Raw genomic sequence first — 24,881 nt, 5'->3', positions numbered from 1 at the left:
CAAGCGCCAAGGTAATCAAGGAGGTTCGCAATTCGAAATGAAGATAGGTTGGGATTAGTTTATACAGAATTTGGCGCTTTGGCCATGTTGATAATTGTAATTATATTGATCGGGCAGGGTTATTACCGTAATTTTCCATGTATAATGCGCAAAATTTTCACGATTTTTTGCCCTTAAATCGGGGGGTGCGTATTATACATGGGAACAACACGCTTGAAAAAATCTCCCTCGATAAAAAACTGGAAATCACACCTATCTTCATTCTTCATGTTTGTTTCCAATCGCGCATCACTTTCAGCCATCGCGCGTAGTACTTAGTGGGAAGTGTGTATCCAATTAACGAGAGTCGTGTGCAAAAGCACGCGATCTCCTGCTGAGTTGGTTTGCAGTTTGTACGCGAGCGAAATTAGGTCACTAATAGACACTCGTGCGTGGCGTGGCGATTCTCGCCAATTCATCGCGTCAACGACAGGCCCGAACAATCGCATACGCAATTTATACATACACAAGAGGCCATGTGCGCAAGATATAATCGCTTGCGTAATCAGTGGCATCTTCAACAGACCTGTTGCGCATGACATAGGCATAACCGTTAGCCTAGGCGCAATCGCATCTATAGGCATCGTGCGCAAGATGTCGGTTCGTTGGCCTAAACTAACTCGCCGCCGGCCTCGCAGGCTTTGGCTGCTATCTCCTATCGTTTAAAGCGGGGCTGGCCAACCTTTTCAGCCAACGGGCCACATTCGATTGACGAATTATTGCGCGGGCCACCAGCCGCGCGAAGTGCGATAATTTTTTGAAGTTCATAGGTCAATAATATTGTCATTTGACTATATTGCGAGCCTGTTGTATATCGCTGGGCTAAGTTTGCGAGGACTGGGCTATTCGGCGCATGGACATATCGATATCGAAAGATGCGACCAACATGCGTCAATCATTTCGTGCCTATAGGTTTCATAGTCGACGGTCTTACTGCGAGCGCAAACTCAATGTCGCATATGTTGAACGACACTTTGTCTCGTAATCGCGAATATAGTTAGACTCAATCTGATACATTAGGTGTACTTCCATTTTCACAAAAGAGCAACAATATTAAAAACAAGAAATCGAGTGACAACATGTTGCGCCAAGCTTGTATAAATTTTTTACCTTTGATAAATCTACCGAAAATTATTCTGCTTTATTGTAGTGTACGAAGATATACCAATATGTGAATAGCTGATCGATCTGTCAATGCGTCGAATCTGATATTTTAGTCATCACATCTCAAGTGTTGCGGCCAGACTAATCAAATTTTTGGTTAGTCTTGCAAGTTCACAATCTGTGCGATCCATTTTTGATATTAGAAATTTCGGAAATGACCTCGCGGGCCACTCAAAACCTTCTCGCGGGCCACATTTGGCCCGCGGGCCACGGGTTGGCCGGCCCTGGTTTAAAGACAATCCCGCTAATTGTATAATGATTAGCGATCGTCGTGTAATGATTGTTCACGAGTGACATCGCAAAGCAGAATGACATCGTATACGAAATCGGAACTATTCATGTACTGAAATGCAGGGTGCGTACTATACATGGGTACAGGCTTTTTCCCAGAATTTACATGCTATTTTAGGGGTGCGTATTATACATGGGGGCGTACTATACTTGGAAAATTACGGTACCCGTAACATTTATGATACCTTACAAAAACGCGTATTTAACGTAGTATTGCCGACAAATATAGCTTAAGTTACGAAATTACACACGAAGGAAAGCTATCGGTCAATATTACATGACTTCACTATTTCGAATCTGGTTTGACTGGTGGATGGCTGCATCAACAAACCCACTCTGACTGTTTTAGGATAGATTAGTGAAGATTCATTCGACTCCGAGCCAGTAAAGCCAGGTTAATGTGTTTCATCTGCGAAAGCCTCGTATCTGAACATAGACGATATCAGATCGATGCGATTCATGAAAGCAATTTTCACGCAGCAATATATCGTAACGCAACAATTTTGGTCGTTATTGTTTGATATTCACGATGCTCGACTACATTGTTCACATTTCACACCATGCCGATGTTTTTTATGCCATATTTACTTTCATAAGACAAAGGATTACGCGAATGAGATGCTACGTAGAAGCCGAGATAAACCTTTATTACCTCAGTACAAATTCTGGAGTCGACCTCGGTTCGACCCGAAACCGCAACCAGCTGGTCTTGCGGTTGTGGATTATTCCACTATACGCTATCTCGCCACGCTCTCACTAACGAGCATGATTGAATTGGAGATCTAGGCGTGTCTGTGAATGCGGCGAATGTTCGGTTAGGTTTGCTGGATTTCCGGCTGCGTAGAAGCCGAGGCCGGTCAAATGGAATTTTCGGTCATTTTTGAAATAATAGTATTTACGGTGACCAATTTCGTCACACCGACATGACCAAAAATCGTGTTCCATTTATGCCTGAAGAGGCAGGGATATCTTTTACACTTGTTTTGATCGTGACAAGGGCCTACATCGCCAGTAAATGAAAGAAATTGATGACACATATTAGCTGTAAATTAGTCCACTTCATTGAAATAGACACGTTAAAACGATGGTGAGATAATTTTCCAATAGCGTACTTTACACACTGAAACTCACGACCACAAAAAGGAAATGAACTGATAATAAGCACGCAAAATGCGGGTAAATATATTTTTCAAGTGATAGTCAAGATCTATATTCTTTATCGGTCCAAGGTAGATTCCTTCACGCTACAATTTGATATTTATGATATTTTATCATTTGCTCTGCAGCACTCCTATAGTACTCTTACAGGCGGATTATAAGACTAATTGGCATCGTGACAGATCTTATTCCTATCAAAAATCATCGTCCTTTTTCATGTCATCCTCCACATTCGGTGAATACCATCTAATAACTAATTGTATCCATATATCGTGTTAAATCACTAATGTTTTTTTATTACTTTATGACAAGAAGGGGGTTCTGGTGATATTGAAAGACCAGAAAATATCGAATGTGCTTTATAAGCTCAGTGGATTACCATTTAGTTTCCCTGAAGCTCGCAAAGTTTCCAGCACATACAAAGCTCTGGTATCAACGCTTATGTGAAGTACCATAAATGCTTTTTCAAAATACCAGTCATTGGCAATGGCATAGCCCATTCTCAATTGCAATCAACATCAATTTTACGCCCTGGATCAGTCAATGTTAAGTAGCAGAGAAATATTCTAACGCTGAGTTGCTGAGGAATGCAATTAATGTCTCTGTGGATGAGATTTTGGGAATGGCGACTTTGCAATCAGTAAAAACTTCGATTCAAGGCAGAGAGACATCGGTATGCCCTGTATAACTGGGATGGATTTCATGAAATCTAAATTGGTCTGACAAAAAATACTATGTTACTATCACTTGAGAAATATATTTACCCGTATTTTACCTGCTTGTGAGTTCATTTCATTTTCGTCGTCCTTAATTTCAAAAAATTATCTCACCACCCTTTTAACGGAGTTATTTTAATGAAGTGGACTAATTTCCAGCTAATCCATAACAATTTGAAGCGGCTTTAACATGACGAGAGTCTGAGATAGGAGGTAGAGACATGTTAAAGTGGTCTTTATTCGAAGGTTTCTATGCCTTGCAGCACTAGTAATAATGGATCAAAAAGTGTGCCTTACGTTAAACCGAAAATTGCCTTATACCTGCTAATACACTCCAAGTCCATGCAACAAGAAGCTTCTGATGGATATTAGGGCCGATTAAAATAAACGAATATATTTAATATTTTATGGTAACTGAGATCTGCTATCGCAGCAAGGTAGCCATTGAATGTCGTAGTTATTTGCATACTAGCCGTAGAGAACTGGTGATCTTATCTGCAGGGCTGACAACTGTAGCTTCCTATAAAGACAAATGCTCCGTATTTTAACAACAGCTTTTAAACGAAAAGATATGGCGCAGACAACGAATTCTATATAGTGATCATCGATATCGTTTAACGATGACGTCGTGAATTTCAAAGAATGACGTCAAAATTGATTGCCACTATGGTGTATGAATTCTTGGGAGGTACAATTGAATATGTAGGGGCTGGTATGACTCCTTTGACGAAACTGATTCCCAACCCTTAACATATAATACGACGATAATGCCCATCTTGGCTCGGTAACGAATATGATCATGATTACTCAAAATGGCGGAATGTCTCCCTAAGTGTCCAATGTCCACTGAAGTGGTCTATTAGATATTGCAAAAACTGTCAAAAAATTAGGGCGACCGCAGTTGGCGGACATTTCATGTATATTCTAAACGCTGCGATATAAACTGCTAATTTCCAGTGACCACGCACGGAATCCATATGTCAAATCTAATCCAGAGATTTTTAGTCGTCTAGCTTGTCTCCTTCTGTTGACGCGTATTGCCGCCCAACTGCTTCGAAAACACGACTGTCCATCACAGTAGTCTAATAGGTAAATATATAAATGGCTAAATGGCTGGCGCCGAATGTTTCTGTCCAGGCGATCTGAATGGGCCATACAGGACAAATGCCATCCCGCAGGGAAAAATTAGTTGCCAGTAAAGCAATACGAATTTGAAATCGTGTGTGCCTTCTACTTTTGGCGATTTCTGTATCTTTTGACATAGCAGATATAGGAGGTCACGAAATAGCATAATGTAACGAAGTCAATATACTAACGGGTCCACCTGAAGATGTTCAATTCTTATTCACGGGTCCTACCTTTTCCAACACACCTCACTCAGCTCTACCGGCAAATCTGATTACGTGAGCAGAGAGGGGATAAAAAATGGATAGCAAAATATATATGCAATTCTCGATCATGTTGACCGATTTAAACACGAATTATATAAATTTTTCGCGCTTCGCGCGTTTAGTCGAAATTTGGCGACACACTTAACAGTAGACCAAATGTAGCTCTACGTTTCATGGAAAAGGAGTACAGCCACAGCGAGTCTGATGGGGTTCTGGGGACCCCAGACCTACTTTCTTTTGGCGGGACTGACAAGGTGCTGTTACGGTCCTGGTGGGGAATGAGGGCTCGGAATAAATCTGAAGTGGGGAGTGAAGACAAAAAGATTGAGAACCACTGTTATAGACTCAATAATATAGACAAATATTTATTCTATATGTTATGCTAGGAGTTATGTGAAATGCCATCGAACAAACATCAGTGCAAAGAAAATCCGCTGTCTATTCCACAATCACGCAGTTCAACTCTCGAATGCTAATGTGATTCAAATTGTTTCAGTCAATTCAATTCTCAGATTAGTAAATGCATTTATAACAAGAAATCATTTGTCGTTGCTTTGCATAATATCGATAATGTAAAATTGTATTAGGGACCACTGTAAACTAATCATTGTAACTTCCTGTCGTCCGCGTGTCAGCCACTTCACTCAGAATGTATTGACCATACGGGCTATTCCATTTATCCGTATTTGAAGAAGATTCTTCTTTTGTAGCAGACAGATTCAACTTTCTGAAAACAATAATCAGTTAAAATCCATAAAGTGCTGTGCTACCTGCTATGCTAGCAACTAGCTACCACGGTTTTAAATCAGTACGTCAGTACAACGATACGCTTTCTAACGAGAGCGACGGACATATATAGTTACCACAACAAAGAAATATTTTGTCAAATAAATACAAATGCAACAGAAATAGCATGATCATCAATTTCATTTTATTTTCAACTATATGAGCTGCGCACGACACCTGAAAACTCCTTTCAGCGAGTAGGGAATCGATCTTTGCTCTAGCGAGACTTATTACTAGCTAAAAAACTATTTCTCGAAAAACGTGTTGTTGTGCGGAATCCCATAGTCGTTTTTTCAGCGTTTCGTCTTGGAGGGGATGAGCCATTGCAAATCAGAGTAATATGCAGATTCATTTCGGCGGATTCTACATTGATGTAGGTCTGTTGCCATCGCCGAAGCCGTTTCAGCTAGTGAGGAATACTGGTGTGGGGCACAGGAAAATAATATATTTGGTAACTAAAATCAATTCCAGCATTTTAAAATGCACTACTTAGCACTTTTCCAAAATCTAAAATTTGATTGCGGATATGAATAAAATGACATTTCCGAGGAAATATTTAGAACTTTTGAAGCATCGCTAGTTTGTTGATTGATATAGACTGAATAGTAGGGAAGTGCGAACTTCTGAAATTTTCTCGCTGGTGTGAACGCGAACAGGTAAAAGGATCTACGTGAACGGGAACGTCAACACGAACCTATCAATTCACGTGACGCCATATTGTTAATTCCAACCCTCCATTTCCCTAAAGTCACATTTTCAATTGTTTATCGTTTTAGCAGTTGGGGGCAGTGTTTAGTGTTGTGTGTCGCAAGGTCATCGGTATGTAAATCAAAGAATTGAATACAATTTTAATGCTCGAGAAGACTATTTAACCTTTGAAAATTACGTTCTAACATTCAGATCATTACCAAGTCCACATACAAGACTGGCTATATCGTTCATTTTGTCACACATGTCGTTCAGAATAATGCATTTAGCTAAGGATTCCACTGCGTGATCGTGATATTTTACCAGAGGGTGTTGCGACGCTTGTTACAACCGGGATATAAATTATAGTGAAAAACAATCACGTTCTATTTTATTTCAATAAAAATCTATAACTTGAGTCGGTTTCGCAACAATTTCGACGACGACTTGCAAGCGAATAGCAAGAATTTACTGAATACTGAACAGTCCTTCCAATTACTTGGACTTGGACTAGAGTCATGTTACCATGACTCGGACTCGAAATTCTGCTCGCTGACTTGACTCGGACTTGACTAGGTCGTGAATTGAAAGTGGCTCGAGTCAAGACTATAAGACTGACATTGACTTGTGAATCGGAGCCTTGTAACTATATTACAAACCCTGTCGACTACTTACACGCTTGTTTGTGATATTCATGATGTTTCTTGAGTACACTGGTCATTTACACCAGGCCAATATGCTTTATTATGATTTGCTGTCTGTCGGCTTGTAGCACGGATGGTCATTTCAAGGAATTTTTAGGACAACGAATATGCGGATCAGGTGGCGGAGAGAAGCCTATATGAACAGTATAGGGATAGCGTGAACCTCTGAAAGATTCAGGTTCGCGAAATATTTCGAAGGCTCTGTGTGAACGTGAACGTGAATCTCATGACGTCGCGTGACGTCACGTTGCTAATACCAACCCTACATTTCAGTAAAGTGATAGCCCAGGGGTGGGCAAACTTTTGAGCTTTAGGGCCGCATTCCACATTTGAATCCATTCGGGAGCCGCACGATATAAAATTACATGGTATTATAAACTGAAACGCATTGGTATTTGATTAGTGTAGAAATGGAGATAATATATGTATATGCTGATTTAAAACAATCCAAACATTGCTTGGATGATATCGTACATACGTCAGAAACAGAGGCGAGATTTCATAGGCTGGTCGACCTCAATAACCAATTTATCAAAACCATAAAGATGAAAGTCGGTTGTCCCGATTCTTAGAATAGAATTGAAATTTAAATCTGTGAGTAGTGATCGGTTCATAGATTTACTAATTCCACTTTTGGTTCAGTTCCAGGACACACAATGCTGACAGCATCATAACCACGTTAACTTCACACACGCTTCTACTATGTGTAGATAAAATATAAATAGCCTAGGTCTACGCACACAGAGAACGAATTTACCTAAGACACGCGCGAATCGTTTTTATAAGCACATCAGTGAAATAATTAAAATTGTAGTGGCCAATCTGAAATCACACTCGTGATCCGAGTTATGTCAATCTCGTTTTGGATTTCTGTGATGTTTAGCAGTTGAAACCTTTCAGACCTTGTAATCGGATTGTCGCGCAATAAATTAAACAAAAAAATGATATAGGAAGTATTTACCTTAGAACAGGATGGTTCTCAAACTTTTTAAGACACGCCTTCTCCACTTATGATGGTGATAAATTTCTTGCCCCCTTATCGTCATATCACAAAATGCAACTAGGATGTTGACAAACCTAACAGATAGTTTGATGGCATGGAAGGATGGCAAGGAATTTTTCAGTTGAGCTTAGCGTCGCGCCTCCCTTCAGATGATTTCCCAACTCCTATGGGGGTGCACCCACCAGTTTTGAGAACCACTTCCTTATACTTATCATTGTGAAATGTACTAAGAAAAAGTTTAAATGAAGTCCCTACATTCATTCGATTTTTAGTACGCATCTTATCAATATTTTTAATGAGTTTTTTACACTCTCGCGGGCCGCACATAACGGTGTGAAGGGCCGCATGCAGCCCGCGTGCTTTAGTTTGTCCACCACTGTGATAGCCTATATTGATGTACACCGTACCTACCGACGACCCGGACCACATAATATCACAATGCTGAAGTATATATTGCCGCTTTAAACGTGGCAAAATGTATCAATTGGGGCAATCACATGATATATGAATCTCATAAAATCAACATCATCCGTCGCTTCACCAGCAATTTTGACGATAACTTGCAAGGGAATGTAAGCTCACGCCTTTGCGGTCTCGGCCAGACAGAACAATGTATTCGACGTCTGGGTACTGCGACGTGGATACTGAGCAGAGTGTAAAAGGGGTTTCTATTCCTGCTACTGATATTACCCCATTACCAAGTTATACAGTAGTAGCCAGCACTCTATCCCAAAGGATTTTGTTTTTATGATACAATAAACGAATGAAGTCTAGATTGACACCGTACACCTGCTGAATTTCTGACTTTAGACGATCAATCAATTCTATTGATTGGTTAAATAAGCATCATTCGCTGACTACATGTAGTGTATATCGCTTTTGATGTTGTGTCATTGCGGGTCAATCTTACAGCAGAGAGTCACTAAATATTCACGAACTGAATGCTAGATATTTCAAGCAAAATTTTGTAACAAACTAAGTAAAATATTTGGAATTATCCAGGTGCATGCTCGTTTGCATGCTGATTTTTTATGCTGAAGGTGCCATGGACAGAGAGGCTCGCAGTTGAAACGCAATAAAGTTCAACCAAAGATGCTATAATGAAGTCAAAATTGTGATATATGAAAATATTCACGTTGGAAAACCTACAAAAGCTCGCTTGTGAACTTGAGCCTTCTAAATTTCCGAAGTTCGCATACAGAACGCGAACATGAACCTGACGATTCAAGAAACGATTTTTGTATGACATCACAATTCAATTTAATATTCGTGACGTCATGGCAAAAAATATGTTTTAAATAAGGGCCTTGTTTTGAACATGTTTGTTTTAAATTTAAATACAGGCGTATGTTTGGCTTTATGGCATAGTTAAAGTTATATCTAATAAAACTCTCACCCGCTTCGATCCGATATTATCAAAGTGGAATTGCTGAAAGCGATTTTATCGGAAAACGTTGAGAGCTTGGTTCGTACCGATTGTCGGATATCTTCATTTCTCGAGGCATAGATCAGTAGTAAGAAAAATCCTATTGAAAAAAGTTTCCGTCAAATCTTACGCTGTGACATCACTGAATTACGTCATATTATTATATGGTCATTTTACTCTATAAGATTTGATGCTATCTTGTATCTTAAGTGCCCTATTATTTACGAATAATTCTAGCTAGGTGATTCATATCATGAATCTGCAATTGGTCTTTCTTTATATTACGACGGGCACACATTGATTACGTATAGTAAGAATGAACGGGCTCCCATTCGATCCCCTACCAATAGATGTGGTAGTCGGAGGTGGTCAAAATAGTCAAAGAAGCTATTCAATTAGAAGGTTAAGTAGCGACGAAAAATTTACTGAAATACGAGTGGAAGTACTTCTTCCATAACCCACCTAAAATACTTGAAGTAGAAGTAGAATTGACTGACTTCAAAGCTTAGTAACTATATAGTTGTTAAAACGATCGTATTTCGCTCGCATCGATTGTCAAAAGCTGGAAATTTAGCTATGCGAAAGGAGCAGAACTTGGAACCATATTGATCTATACCAGCAAGTTTCAAATTTCGGACAGCATAAGCTTTCGCCAACATCATGGGATAAAAATACTAGAATTGATACGGAAATGCAATACAAAGCCCGTTTTAAAAAATGTCATGTAATGGCACTGTTCCCCATATTACAAGTCCGTAGTTTAGTCGAGGAGCAATACCTAGAAGTTTTAAGGATACCTAATGAACTCTTTTCACGATGAGTAAACGTTGATAAAAATATTCTGGATCGTAAAAATTCCATATTGTGTATAGCTTTATTTCCGGCAATACTTGTATTATCTCCAGACAACAGAGGTCAAACCAACTACAGCTCAAAGTATGATACTGGGAATTGAAAGAGAAATATAATTGCTACTTGTAAAAGCGGAAAATGTATTTCATGACTTTAGTCTAGAAAAATTTCAAAGGTGTTCTAGGCCAAAACGGGTCTAAAGCTAAAAAAAGGTCAAATCCACTTTTTACGGATTAGGACTCGCAATATACTACTAGATTACGATATAAGTAAATGCTAGATTGCGAAACATCAGCTTCAAACGTTATGATGACCCAAATATACTGTGATAGAATGTTTCATATGGGTGACAATGAGGTGTGAACGGAACCACGAAAGCAGCTACCTAAATTATATTCACCGATACTTTGGTGAAATCATGCTGGTCACTCATATCCATTGTGCGCAAAGCGCGACGAAAATTCCGGGCTTACTCCAATTTTAGGAAATGAAATGTTGATACTCCGTGAAAACAGCCCCGAACATCCTTAGGCAATCTTCCTGAATGGAGGATTAAACTACTTCTACTTGACGAACTGAAAATAGCAAAAGTATGTAAGTAGATCACAAAATATTACGAACTAAAAATAGCGGGAAATTTGATTCACTGGAGCAAGTACCCAAGTTGCGGAAAACTACTTGAGTACTTCAAAAAGAAGGAAGTAATTCGTAACTGACTCCCTGTCCGCTTCACAACAAAATTTTTGATATAGTCCAGAACATCACATGTGATGTTTGTGACATTCGGTAAATTGTGGTTTTGGCTGTGACCCGCCACTGCCCACATTATGGGAAACGTTAAATATATCTTAAGTGACTAGAACCGGAACCCCTGATTTGAATGGATAAGAAAAGGGGCAGTAAATACACTTTCAACCTTACTCCTATGCATGCAGTCTGTCGAATAAAATCCAATGTTCTGTAAGAACTAAGCGAAAATATATGCAATGTACAATTTTGGAATACATTAATACATCCTGAATATACTATACTGCACGTAACAAAAGCAACATATACTTTGGTATTTTAAATCATGCTTGTAGCAATCCATCGATTTCATGTTGATATGCGTTTGGGATTAGTCATAGGATTAGTGCTGGTATTGTTTCCTTCGAGAATTAATATTTGGTGGATTGTTTAATAATGAAATTGCAGATATTTTATACCTTGTAGAGAATTTAAAATGGTGAATATATATGCAAATGCGAGCGCTGTAGTTGCATCGTCTATAGGCAAGAAAAGGCCGAATATCCACGTCAATCCCAACAGCATGAGAATACTGAAATTTATTCCAAGTTTTCGTTGATAAGTCTCTTTTGAGCTATTCTGGACTTTCCTCTGCAAAATGATGTAGCAAAATATGTTATATTAGTGATCTGTGAACACCCGCAATTAGGATGCAAATGCATATTTAATCTGTTAGAAATGCCTCAGATTCATTTTGAATATTTCGTCCGTTTAATAACCTTTCAATCACAAAATCTATTTGAAACGAACATGTTTAAACCATGTTTTATTGATGACGTCACGAATATTCAATTGCGGCGTCATGGCCGATTTTATTATCAATTGGAAATATACGGTAAATATAGCTATACTATAGTTACTTTGAAAATGGGGCTTCCAACCCCTGCAATATATAGACTGAAATATTCTCAACCAGAACCATACATCGTCATACAGCATTTTTACGGTTTGCATTCATCATCATAAGAACATTCACTCCGTTCCAGTGATCTACATCTATGTACTATAGCTATTGAACCGACTATTTCGAGGGTTCTAACCATTCAACTTCGTATACGTCGGCTATGTCGGATGTAAATCGACAGTAGGCTAATACTACATGGATATTGGAAAGTATTCACACAATTATGGCGTAATCATACAACTTAAAAACACATTCTTTAAAGGCCCCCATTTAAAATACTGTTTAGAATATGTTTTAAACAACCATTTCTTTTAAATACGACGCTACCTTTCATCCAACCAATTCGGACCTGTTTATACTTCAACTTCATAAATATGCTATGCATTTTAAATATTTCAAATTTAATTAGACATATAGAAATATATATATTAATGTAAGACGACATATACTTCTAATGACACTGACGCAGTCCCAATCTCAATATTGAATAAATTTGTGCGAACTATTATAAAATATTACATAGTTTATGGATGTAATTTTACTCGCAATTGACAATCCGGTCCTTGTTTTGCATCAGGAATATATGTCATAGTGGACGTAGAAGGCAAGCATAAAGATTTATAGATATATATAACACGCAATATTTCATTTCCTTTACATTTACTCCGATGATGCTTTAATTGTGATGGTTGAATCAGAATATATGTTTATTGCCAGCTTATCTATAAGCAACATCCATGATATATCACTGGAAAATCTCGTGCTATTATGCCCGAGATACTCCACTAATATAAATATAATAATTCATATATTAAAATATGCTCTTCTCTGCAATGACTTTTTCCGATCGAACGTTTCATTTTGGTGCAAAAGGACAAAGTATAGCCGAGCACCCAAGCACCATATCGCAGGGGTTCCAAAACTGTGGCACTAGTGATACTAGAACAGTGGCTCTCAACCTTTTTGTCTTGGTGGACCGCTACGGACCCCCGCGGACCCCCAAGTTTTCGTTCAAAATTAGCCCAATTATCATGCATCCGTCTTCTGTCTTGTGTATATTGATTGTAGGCCAGTGATAAGCAGCCACAAAATGACTTATCTTGAATATAACATCACAGATCACACTATATGTAGAAATTGGGTAGACTGTTATTACTTCGAAACGAATATTGCAGCTGTATTCATTGTCTTGAAAACCCGTATCTTCGATGCGATATGAACGAGTGCCGAAAATCCATTTCAAGAAATATATATGAATGGCGATTGATAACTCCAAATCAAAAATGCTATCCCCAGCAAATCATTTTTCTACAAACCCCAACAAAATAGCTTTGAACAGGAATATTATGTTTGTATCGGCAGGCTATTGGTAATTTGGCAATTAAAATGAGTTTGCACTGTCGGACATTTCATATCAGATGACCATTTGATTGAAGTGCATCCTAAAGTTTCACCAATTATGAAGCGAAATTTTTCCATGCTTTTCCTAATTACAAAAAAGAGGTTATCAATCACGTAACAAATTTAAAGGTTTTGCGGACCCCCTGAAAATGCTTCGCGGACCCCGGTTGAGAACTACTGTACTAAAAGATTTTTCAGGGGGTATCCAGTCTAGCATGTCATTTTTCATCAAAACGTGGATTCGCAACTTTATAATTTTTTTAAGGCTTTATTTACAAAACATCAACGTGATCTTATTTCAACGTTCGGCTGGAAAAGACGAAGTGAGAGCGGACACGCAGACCTCCAGAGATCATGACGAACATCAAATCCAAAAAATCGAAACCGACTGGTTCTGCGCAGATAAAAGACTTGCGGTGCGCTGTCAGATATACTACACGGGGCATTGAAAAAAATTGAAATATAAATAAATTTAGTTGTGGCAGTTTTGTGTTATTTCAGTAAGCCAATATCTATTTTCTGCGTAGAATAAATTGCTATTGAATGAGTTATTCTGAAATAAGGGGTGCGCGTGATTTGGTAAAGAGTTGGGGAACAGCAGCCGTATAGTACAGTCAAGACCGTAACAGCACTTCGTCAGGCTCCCACAACGCATAATCCTGGACCCCCGTTGAATGCTAAACCCAAGTCATGGGGGCTTCGTCCTCAGACTCCCCTCCTTGTTGCGTCTTAAATTGTCACTACGGAAGTCTTCTTGTTGTCGGTAGTTAGAATACTGTTGGTATCGAGTCGCGCGCAGCGCCAGCCAATGAAATCACAATAATTACTGAATAAGCTCAATGAAATTGGAGTTGCATATATTGCATGTATTAACCCATTTTTAACTACTAGCCCATGTGCTCTGATTTAGTGCTACTATGTTCAGAATTGGTGTCTTTGGGAAGTTACGGCCGTGTTAACCGAGACGTCATTGTCAACGTTTTGGCGTGTCATAATAATGGCCGAAACTGAAGTGTTTACCTATATCTATTAATCGTTTTTTCTGGGAGAGGGTTACCCATATTAATTTCCTGAAACCGATGATCAATACACAATCCCATAAGACAGCAAATGTCGACTATTTTCATTGCTCATAGGTCATGTGGTTTCACTCTAGTCGCAACTAGTAACTATTTGCTGATATTGGCAGTTGGCACCCGATTCCCAGAAGACAAAATTTTTTTTAAAATGGGTTCATAGTGTTATGGACAAATGGACCTAAATTTAGTTATCCCCAGAAGCTAAAACCACAATGCGAAACCGTTTTATGCCGCATATATTGGGAATATAATAGTTGCAGAGCTGAACAGTGAACACATCAACTATATGTGGTCGCACTTGTTTATCAATTCTGCCTAAAAAGGTCCCCGGCCTCCAGAGAAACCCGAAACGCAATTTATTAATACATTGCGGTATCCAAATAGCTGTTCAACTGATCAATGGTTCCTTGCGACTAAAGGTGTTGGTAGAATTGAACCTCTACGAGCCGCACTGTAATGTAATATGCGATTATAGGCTTGATAATGAAGTAATCAACGAAAAACAAGGGCGTTGATTTTGATGTAACAGTTTGGTCTGGCCCGCGAGCGATTTGAAGGATTGAATCTGGCCGGCGACGCAGGTTTGACATTCCTACTGCACATGCGTATGGCTTGAATGCAAATGTTTCGGGACAGTTTGGATACCGACGTTGTTGCCTTCGGTATGTGATATCAGGCAACGGCCATTATCAAGTGATCTGTCTTAGACCCCATTCAAATTTACGTTTTAATATTTTATTTACTTTAAAACTTCGAATTAGTGTCAAATCGACCAGATGTTTGCACTGATATATACGCCTGGGCAAAATGGAGTACTTCAGTTATTCGATTATGAATCGAGGATTCGGGTTTGAGTCTAGTCGATTATTTGAGTATCATTGGTTATGACGTCACACCAGTGTCAATCATGTTGTAATTTCAATTTTGTTCCAATTACGCGACGCGATTTAAGATTATTTGATTTTTCTGCGACCATACGTAATGCATTGCACTTTCAAATAATGGTGTAATGTTGTGGTTTGATCCTGGCAGATGTGCCATTGTGTAGCTTTGAACTATATGTTTCGTATGTTGCCATTATTGCGATCAAGGTTTACCACTTTACGCAGTTCAAATAGAACCGAAACTATAATTCAGTTTGATAAATTTATTCTTACGTGCAAGGGGCATGTCATTTCGGTGCTTGAAAAACTCTTATTTTAATATGAGACTCGTATCATTGTGCCCAGGCCTATTACGCACGGTTCGACATGTTGTAAATATTATGGAGAATTACAACAACAGCAACAACAACAACAGCAACACATCATCTGCAGTACTATGTATAGCGCTGGTCTTACCAGCTTGGCTTTCTGCTTTAGGCATAATTGATACGTCAGGATGGCATACGCAATGAGATTGGCACTGATCATCATGACAGTCGGGATAACGGCCAGGTAGAGGATGTGGTCAGGATGAATCCAACATCTGAATATTGCGAATTAATATCCATGAACTTCTATGTTAAAGTTAATCATCGCATTCCCGACTTACGTTACCATGAGGGATTCATCTTCCTGGGGATATTCATACACACTGATATCGCGGAAAGCAACGATGCAGACGAATATCGCCGGCATCAACCAGCCCCAAGATATCGACGCCACAACTACCCTCCAATCTTCCAGGTGGTGCGCTGTGTAGATAGGCTGAAATATACAATACCCTTCACTCTACACCAGGGTTCCAAACCTGGCCCACGAGCCTATCAGGGTGCCATGTGATTTTTCATTGGGCCGCAGAAAACTCCATCAACTCTACGTCTACTTCATTATAACAAAGGAAATAGATTAGAGAATATTAAAAATTGTGACGTAATGACATAATTCTTGTTGTTCAGTTTACTTCCATTGTATTACTTTTGAATTTAGCAATATTATTATTTCACATTTTATGCAATGGCGATATAACCTCTAATATGATGGGAGCTTCAAGAAGGAATGTGCTTGCCAATATGTATTTACTTTAAACTTCTTATTAATGAGTCAATGAAACCAAGAAATCTAAAGGTTGAAAAAAGTAGAAGGGGACATATATTAGGCGCAAAGAGGGGAAGAGGTTGGGAGCTCTTGCTGAAGACAATCGCAATTGACCCGGAGTATTGCTCCGAAGCTCGTATCAATAACGAACTAGAAATAGTAGTGATTAGGACAAGCTTGTGAAATTTTAAATTTACTTCAACTAGGACATTTGGTAACTCTTACAGGGATGTAGTCAGATGGAGCCGTAAGTCATCTCTACACGGTTCAAACATCAAAGTTTATGAATATATGACATGATTCGTTTCATTGCTTCTTAATGGATATTAATGAAGTAACGTACGAATTATTTTTAAATAAATCCTTTTCGATTCACGTACAAAAATTGACTGAATTGACTCAACCCGAGTCAGGGTAAAACAATGATATCATTTACCTTGACCACCGCTAGAATTAGCATCACTGCCTCGCAATTCATCCACGCGCACGAGGCAAGTAAGAAGGCATGCAGAAAGGCTGCTACCGACCGACATGAAGATGAAATCACGTCATCTTCCTCAGATACAATGGACGGAATCTCGCTGACGAGTAGAGTGATATTGAGTCCCAGAAGAGCGAGGGAAAGATTCAGTAACAAAAATGAACTTTTGAATTTTTTGCCTGTGCGAGTTTTCCTGAAATAAATATCATACATATTGTACTCTGACAAAATGAATGGGTAGGGCCTCGACAAAATACAGTCTAATTTGAAAAAAATCACCTAGCAGCTAGTCAAATGCCGGAAAACAACTGTTTGGCAGTGGAATTTCTATTGACTTTATCTGTTTAGATTCTTTGATCTGTTATCGCAGTTTCGAATCATTTCGGGAGCTTGTTATCGAATCAATCAACAAATCAAATTGGTGCAAAACCCCGTGTAAGTAGATGTAAAATATTTTTCCATTATGCCTGCTCACGGAACTCGAATAAATCCTCCCGTTACAGCCAAGGCATGGCTCGTATGATATTGAATTTCGATTTTACGTCACAGTGAATGTAAAGATTGGGTTTCCTACCATTGGCTTGGAGCCTCTTGTTTAAAACGAAGCTACATAACATGATATGCTATTACTATTGGCTGAATTCACATAATTTTACTTTGGTCGTTCACAAAATTAGAAATGGTTGCCTCGTCGGAACCAACTTTTCTTACCAACCATGATCATACATAGGCGCTGAACATGTGTAGGCTAGATATGGCACATCATCCCGTTACTACTCCGTCATACCCACAATTTCGTCATTAGCAGGACATCTACTCATTTCACGTTTCTTACTTGTAAAATAACGAATGTACTTTTATAAACACGTATCTCGGCGAAACTTGATCTCGAAAGATTAGACACAACCCTTTTCCGTTTGTGCGGGCTTGGACAAATGCCAAGTCTCACTCCCACTTTGAAATTAGTTTGAGCGCCGTCGTGTTTGACTTGGGTTTTTGAACTATCAGCTTGCAAGCCAACTGTTGCGTCATAGATGACCTTGACATCAAATAGTCTTTGTTATGCAAATCGAAGAGAATAGAGCCATACTGGAAATAGTTTCATGCCTTGTTTTCATATCACTATTCCGACTTTGCACCATGCTTGATAAAAGATGCAGTGAACAGTTGTATAAAAAATATAAAACAAAATGCACTATAAAAGTACTAAAAACATCGCAAAACATCACATACTGGTAATCCAACAGATATAGTATATAGAAGCGACGCCAGAGTATATAACATGACCTTACTGCTAGGGTTACCGTACGTTCTCTTTTAGGAGGATTTGTCCTCTTTTGAGGGGGAAACGAGTCGCGCAGTGTGCAAAGCGACACCAATGGTTGTTAATTCGATTCTCGGCTCAACCAAGTATCTACGTGATTTTCAAGAAGTTTTCTGGGCTACTCATCGCCGACCTCACTGCGATTGCAGTGACTTAAAAAGCCCAGAAAGTACAGTGAGCCGAGCTTGAAAGTCGGCAGCAATGATCCAATGAAGGAGAGGCCCATGGAAGAGGGAGAGACTGATTCGTGGAAGAGAGAGTGCAAGAAAAGTCGTCATGAAAAAATGCACTGAACTGTTGAAATTAGAACTGTGCTCTTGAAATTGCCATCGTGTCATTGTCGTGGAGTACATAGCCTCATAAAACTATCAGCACCTATGCGGTACCATATCAGTACAATACAATCCTCTTGTAGAGGAAATGTCCTCCTGTCGCCCAAATGTCCGCCTTTTTTCCCATATGTACTCCTTTTTAACATGAAATTACCCAAAATAACACGAACGACGTTGAAGTCGCGTAAAAGATGAATGACGGGTTACGCTGGAATACGGACTTTCTTGGTTGACACCACAGAAGTGTCGTACAAAGTAGGTATTCCGGTAATTCCACACAACCAGATTCGCCGTAAACATAACAAAATCATCTATTCTCAATTTCGGTAAACTTGTAGCGGCTCTTCAAGGCGCGCTCGTCGGTCGTGTTGATTATTTGATCACCATTTTTTTAATGCTTCCGAGTCCCTTCTCAATGTATGCCTGTTGATGCGTTTACTCGTCAGTTACTAACTTCGCTCGCAATAAATGGAGATTTCGCTTCATTGGTGACCCCAACAGGCAGGAACGTATTCCTGCACTACGAGCATTGATCAGCAAGCAGAATGCGGTAGCTGTACGTGTACAGCTTCCAACCTTTTGGGCAGAGGAACCACGAGTTTGGTTTCGACAGGCAGAAGCACAGTTCGCCTTGAAAGGAGTAACTGCAGATGAAACCAAATTCTATTACGCAGTTTCAGCTTTAGATCAGACCACAGCAAAACGGCTGATAGAAGTCCTGGACAATCCTCCGCAGACAGAGAAGTAGCCTACAACACAATCAAAAGCAGGTTATTACAGTCCTTTGCCTTGTCTCCACAAGAGCGAGCTGCACGTCTGTGGAATATGTCACCTCTTGGCGCCAGAAAACCGACAGAGATGATGGACGAAATGCTCGCACGGCTTCGGAATCATCACCCCTGCTTCCTTTTCAAATACTTATTCTTACAGCAAATGCCAGAAAGCATACGGGTAGTGCTGGCAAAAGAGGATCTCGATAACTCTCGAGATTTGGCTCAGCGCGCTGATCAAACGTGGCTCAGCGCGCTGATCAAACGTGGATATCGAGATCCGGCGATTACAGTATAAGTAAATTGAGTAATGCCAAACCGACCGTTCCGAATACGATTGAAACGGTTTCAAACTTGTGCTTCTACCATCGACGATTTGGCAAGAAAGCACGGCAATTTTGCCCGCCCTGTGCTCGACACCAGGAAAACGACAAAGCCGGTTGTCCGAAGTAAACGGGGCAACCGGCAAACAATTATTTTAACTGCAAGACCTGAGGTCTAACTTCCTTTTTCTTGTCGATACCGGGGCGGAAGTGAGCGTATGTCCACCCACCAGGCTTGAACGGAGACACAAAACCTCTGGTCCTCTTCATACGGCCGCTAACTGAAGCATGATACGTACTTACGGGACCAATCGTCTTTCCTTGGTTTTCCCGTCAGGCAAATATGGTTGGGAATTCACCATGGCTGACGAGTCCCAGCCGTTGCTGGGAGCAGATTGCCATAGGGCGCAAGACTTGCTGGTTGATGTCAAACGCCATATTCATTTGTATTCCCTAACCAGCGTTCCTCTCGGTATTAGTGAACACTAGGGTTGTTCAGAATTGATCGACTTTCAAAATGTCGGGGTTTTCAATCCGATTCCCATGCCTTATACCATAAAAACATATTCTAGGTACTTTTTTCCGTAATTCATCCCTTGAATCCGTGTGCCCATTGAGCTGGAAGAATATCGGCTACAAATAGGGGATTCCCCTAAAATTTGAGTGTCGCTATTCGGACTAGGCTAGTAAAACGTCACATATAAGCTGGTTTTATGTAGCTATTGCGGTTGGAGTGCTACATAACCTCACTATAGAAAGTATTGTCAGTTCAGGACACCGTTTTCATGTCCCACACTGCCTTAGAACTGCTCAAAACTGCCTAAGACTGATAGTCATTTTGTTGGATCACCTATCCTACACTCCTCAACCCTACCCGAGATTGTTCATCAATTGCCGGGATCATTATAAACATCACATTGTTCAAAGGATACGAAACAAAAAGGCGAAGAAACAGATCAACTTGGCAAATAGTACTTAAATCAGGTCCGGATGAAATGGTTGCTTTAGAGAAATCGGCATATCTGTTCCCGTTATCTTCCACGGCTTGTAAGAGGCTCGCTCGCTGTTCTTTGTCATCTGTTTTGAAAGCATCAAAGTCGGTATTCAATTTCACCAAACGCTCTGCTGCGCCGTTAACTATTTCAACGCTACTCTCAAATTCTTGAGCAGTCACGAAATGCGAATCAGTATGCCATTCCGAAACTGGAAGACTAAACCAATCATGTTCGACATGTATAGCATATATAGCATGTATAGCATTGGATAGAAACCATGATTCCGGTTCAATTAAAGCAACCATACTCATTGACTCAGAGAAAGAGTCCGAGATTAGACTCGGAGCGAGATAGTGTAATGGTTATGCGTCCGGCTTCTCGAGTGGTAGATCGTGGGTTCGATCCCCGGCCGGGTCATACCAAAGACTCGAAAAATGGTATCCGCAGCTATCCTGCTAGGCGCTCAGCAATCACGGATAGCATGGAGGAGAAAAAAAAACGGGGGCGCAGACTAGATGACCTCATGGGGCCGTATCGCAACTCCGTCGCCAAAGCATCTCGATGGTGCAGGCGAGAAAGAATATCATATCTCTCTCTCTCTCTCTCGGAGGTATCGCCTACCTCTGCGAAATTGTTCAAGCATTGGCATTTGCAGCAATTTAGCAGCCATCGCTTCCTTCACTTTGTCAGGAATCATTGGTTTAGCCGAGAACATTGTTGATACCACCGTTTCCTCGGTGAGATGCCAATGATGTTCTCGCATCTTTTTATATGCCACATCAGCAACTGTGAAATCGCACAATGAAAAGTCTGTCATGCCATGAAGGAATTTGAGATCAATATACTGTGCGTCACATGCATTACCAGTTTTCAACCAAGCTGGGACATAAAACAGGGCAACTTTCTAATGAACTCTTCAGAATAGCCCATTTGCTCTCTCCACATGAACATTTTTTACAGTACAGCACTTGACTCATCCATCCAGTGCTATTAGTAGCACCAGGCTTGCGAAAACGATTATCAATATATTGGGCAGCTACAATCGCCAAGGTGCCTGTTGCTCATTCTCTGTAGTCATTTATTATCAAGACTTCTTTCTGCTTTCCATTATATGGCTTCATCAGTGGAATTATTTCTTGCTTAGCTTCATCAGCTTTGATCGCCAACCAGCTGCATTCATCAAACTGAAGTGTTTTAGAGCTTCCAAATTGATCAATATCTTTCCACTTCTTGGAAGGTATTAAAATCTGTGTTTTCAGGGCCTGTGGTCGCAGATCCAAACACACTTCACTTCTAGACCTCCCCGAATGACTAGTTCATAAATATGATGGCGATAAGCAGAAGTAGAAAGTAGAAAACTTTCCTCTTTATCAATTCTTCAAGTAACAGGACCGCACCTTTATTTTTTCCATCGTTTGAGGGTGTTGTGTCAAACACAAGAGCTCTGACATTATTTGTTAAATTATAAAGTTCCAGCAGTTCAACTGACAGATCAGCCTGTGCTTTTCCTGTAGCACTCTCCAGAGTTCGATTGCCAAGAAGTTTGCCTTTCTCAAATGCGTTGGAATACGCAGACTATGCCAGCACTGCCAAGGCCTCAATTTTCCCTCCGAAACGACTTCTAGTGAGCTTTGCATCCCAGTGCAATGCAATGTGCCAAGTTGATCTGTTTCTTTGCCTTTTTGATTCGTTTCCTTTGAACAATGTGATGTTTATAATGTGGCTGTGAGTGAATGATACATTTACAGTTGTATTCTTGAACTTGGTGATCCCGGCAATTGATAAACAATCTCGGGTAGGGTTGAGGAGTGTAGGATAGGGGCAATTCCATACACAGACAAACGATGTTCACATCACTACCTCTTCAAATCTCCTGAAATTTGGTACACGCAGAGATGAGCTTATTCCAAACAGGATGAACTTTATTTTATGAAAATTGGACTTAGGGGTCAAAAGTTACGTCACTTTGAAAATTGACAATTTTCTGCTTATTTCGGGTCTGCACATCTCAGGTTTTATCAGTGAAATATTCAAGAAGGTGTAGCTAGATGTTGAACGAGAGTTGAAATACGGCACTTGGATTTATCTGAAGCTTGTCTGATCGTCTATATTTCCAAGTGAAATTTAATACCCTGGAGGTTAGGGTCAAAGGTTAAATTGAGGGGGAAATCTAAATGCAGTCAGGCGTTACACGATTTAGACAGCAGATTGCTCCAAAACATATTAAAATATTTTGGAAAAAACGATTTTAAATGAAAGTTTGCTTCAAGGAGAATTCGTTCATAGCTGTTTGATTTTGGTTTTGAAACTGTAAAGGGATGAAATTGCAGTTTTAATAGCACACTTCATTTGTACATGGAAATGCAGTACTAGTAGGACGTGTTCGGACATCGAGTCTGGGGTGTGTGCGAGCAACATGTATGGGGTGTGTTCGGACAGTGTTGCCATTCGGACATCGTATCTGGGATGAGTTCGGACTGTTTTGCCCCTCGGACATCGTGTCTGGGGTGTCTTTGGGACATCATGTTTCGGGTGGGTTTGGACAGTTTTGAAACTAGGATATCGTGTCTAGGCTGTGTTCGTAATGTGTTGCCATTCGGACATCGTGTCTAGGGGGTGTTCGGACATCATGTCTGGGGTGTTAGGATGTGCTGCCACTCGGACATCGTGTCTGGGGGTGTTCGGACATCATGCCTGGGGTGTGTTCGGATTGTATTGTGACTCGAACATCGTGTCTGGGGGATGTTCAGACATCATGCCTGGGATGTGTTCGGACTGTGTTGCCATTCGGACATCGTGTCTGGGATATGTTCGTGCTGCGCCGGACATGCCTCAGACCTGATATCTGCGCACTATTTTTATCCGGACATATGCTTCGGTGCTGATATCTGCGCACTAAATACCTCCAGGCATGGCCCGGACCGGATATCTGCGCGCTTAATGGACGACAGACATGCGTCAGACGTGATACCTGCGTCCTAAACGACGCATGACCTATATGTAGGGTTGCCATACCATCCTTATTTCTAAGATTTGTCCTTATCTTGAAGAGCCACGTCTTAGAAAACTCAACTGTCCTTATTTCTAAGAAATGTCCTGGTTTTCGACTTGTGTCCTTATTTTGTCTTATTTTCAACAACTTCAAAACTTCGATCATTTTCCTCTGGTATCTGTGTTGCAATATCTGCAATTGCGACATTGACCTGGGAGCCATATGAAAAAGACCCCTATTTCAACTTATATTGATACCCCAAAATACAAGAAGTGTGTAAGCTGCTGCTGAGGATACCTGGGGCATTCCATGCTGACAAAAACCAGCAATCTTTCCTCCCCAACGATTGCACATCGCAATATTCCCCGATTATAACATCGCAAGGAGTTTGCTTCGGCCAGGACCAAGACTACAAGCTTTGTTATTGGAGGTCTTGCTCCATACACTCAAAAATGATTTTGTCTGAACTTGGTGTACAGCCTTTTCCCATATTCGTTGACGCCTCCAATCACAGCGAGGTGAAGAAGTTTGGTTTATCACCCTATGAGGGCCCAAGACCATCGTATTGTTTATTGGGGGTGGGTGGGTGACGAAGTGCTGTTTGGCCCTGAGTAAAGGTAAACCTAGACATGAGCGGTCGTGAGATCAATGAAGCACTTTCTGATAACAAGGAGTTGCTGGAGCAGATTGTTTCTGGCGAAAGTATGAAAAATGATATGCCACGCCTCGTATAAATACACTATGCACGAAAACGCCTTTAAATGCCAATCTAATTTTTCGACTGTCCTTATTTTTGGGTCCATGTCGATGGCAAACCTGCCTATATGTCTGCGGTTTTGGCTTATATCTGCGATAGCTGGGTATATCCACAGTAGGGATAGCTGGGTATATCCACAGTAGTGATAGCTGAGTATATCCACAGCTATCACTACTGTGGATATGCTCAGCCATCACAGATAACACTACTGTGGATGAGGAATTGTGGATATACTCAGCTATCGCTACAGTGGATATACTCAGCTATCGCAGATATCTATCACCAAAAGCCGCAAACATAGAGGTCATATATAGGTCACGCGTCATTTAGGACGCGGGTATCACGTCTGAAGCATGTCTGTGTCCATTCAGCGCGCAGATATCAGGTCCGGACCATGCCTGGGAGTATTTGGTGCGCAGTTATCAGCTCCGAAACATGTCCGGATAAAAATAGTGCGCAAATGTCAGGTCTGAGGCATGCCTGGTGCAGCACGAACATATTC

At 40.4% G+C, this 24,881-nt stretch overlaps 1 protein-coding gene across 1 annotated transcript in view; it reads right to left on the bottom strand.

Annotated features, from left to right (window-relative positions):
• Positions 1-5,113: 5,113 nt before the first annotated feature.
• The window catches only part of LOC145437845 (adhesion G-protein coupled receptor G7-like), a 449,423-nt gene continuing 429,655 nt past the window's right edge, over positions 5,114-24,881 (bottom strand). The window contains exons 17-22 of the mRNA XM_080315185.1: positions 16,842-17,079; positions 15,921-16,075; positions 15,728-15,854; positions 11,423-11,594; positions 9,336-9,465; positions 5,114-5,486 (exon numbers count right to left, since the gene is read on the bottom strand). Of these exons, the coding sequence (XP_080171311.1) occupies positions 5,360-5,486; positions 9,336-9,465; positions 11,423-11,594; positions 15,728-15,854; positions 15,921-16,075; positions 16,842-17,079 (949 nt within the window). The 3' untranslated portion in view covers positions 5,114-5,359. The remainder of the gene's footprint in view (positions 5,487-9,335; positions 9,466-11,422; positions 11,595-15,727; positions 15,855-15,920; positions 16,076-16,841; positions 17,080-24,881) is intronic.

Source organism: Botryllus schlosseri, chromosome 4, assembly GCF_051294905.1.
Source record: "Botryllus schlosseri isolate E-star chromosome 4, Bs_hap1, whole genome shotgun sequence".
NCBI lineage: Eukaryota > Metazoa > Chordata > Ascidiacea > Stolidobranchia > Styelidae > Botryllus > Botryllus schlosseri.
The sequence above is the reverse complement of the archived record's forward strand: the minus strand, read 5'-3'. Positions and strand labels throughout refer to the sequence as shown.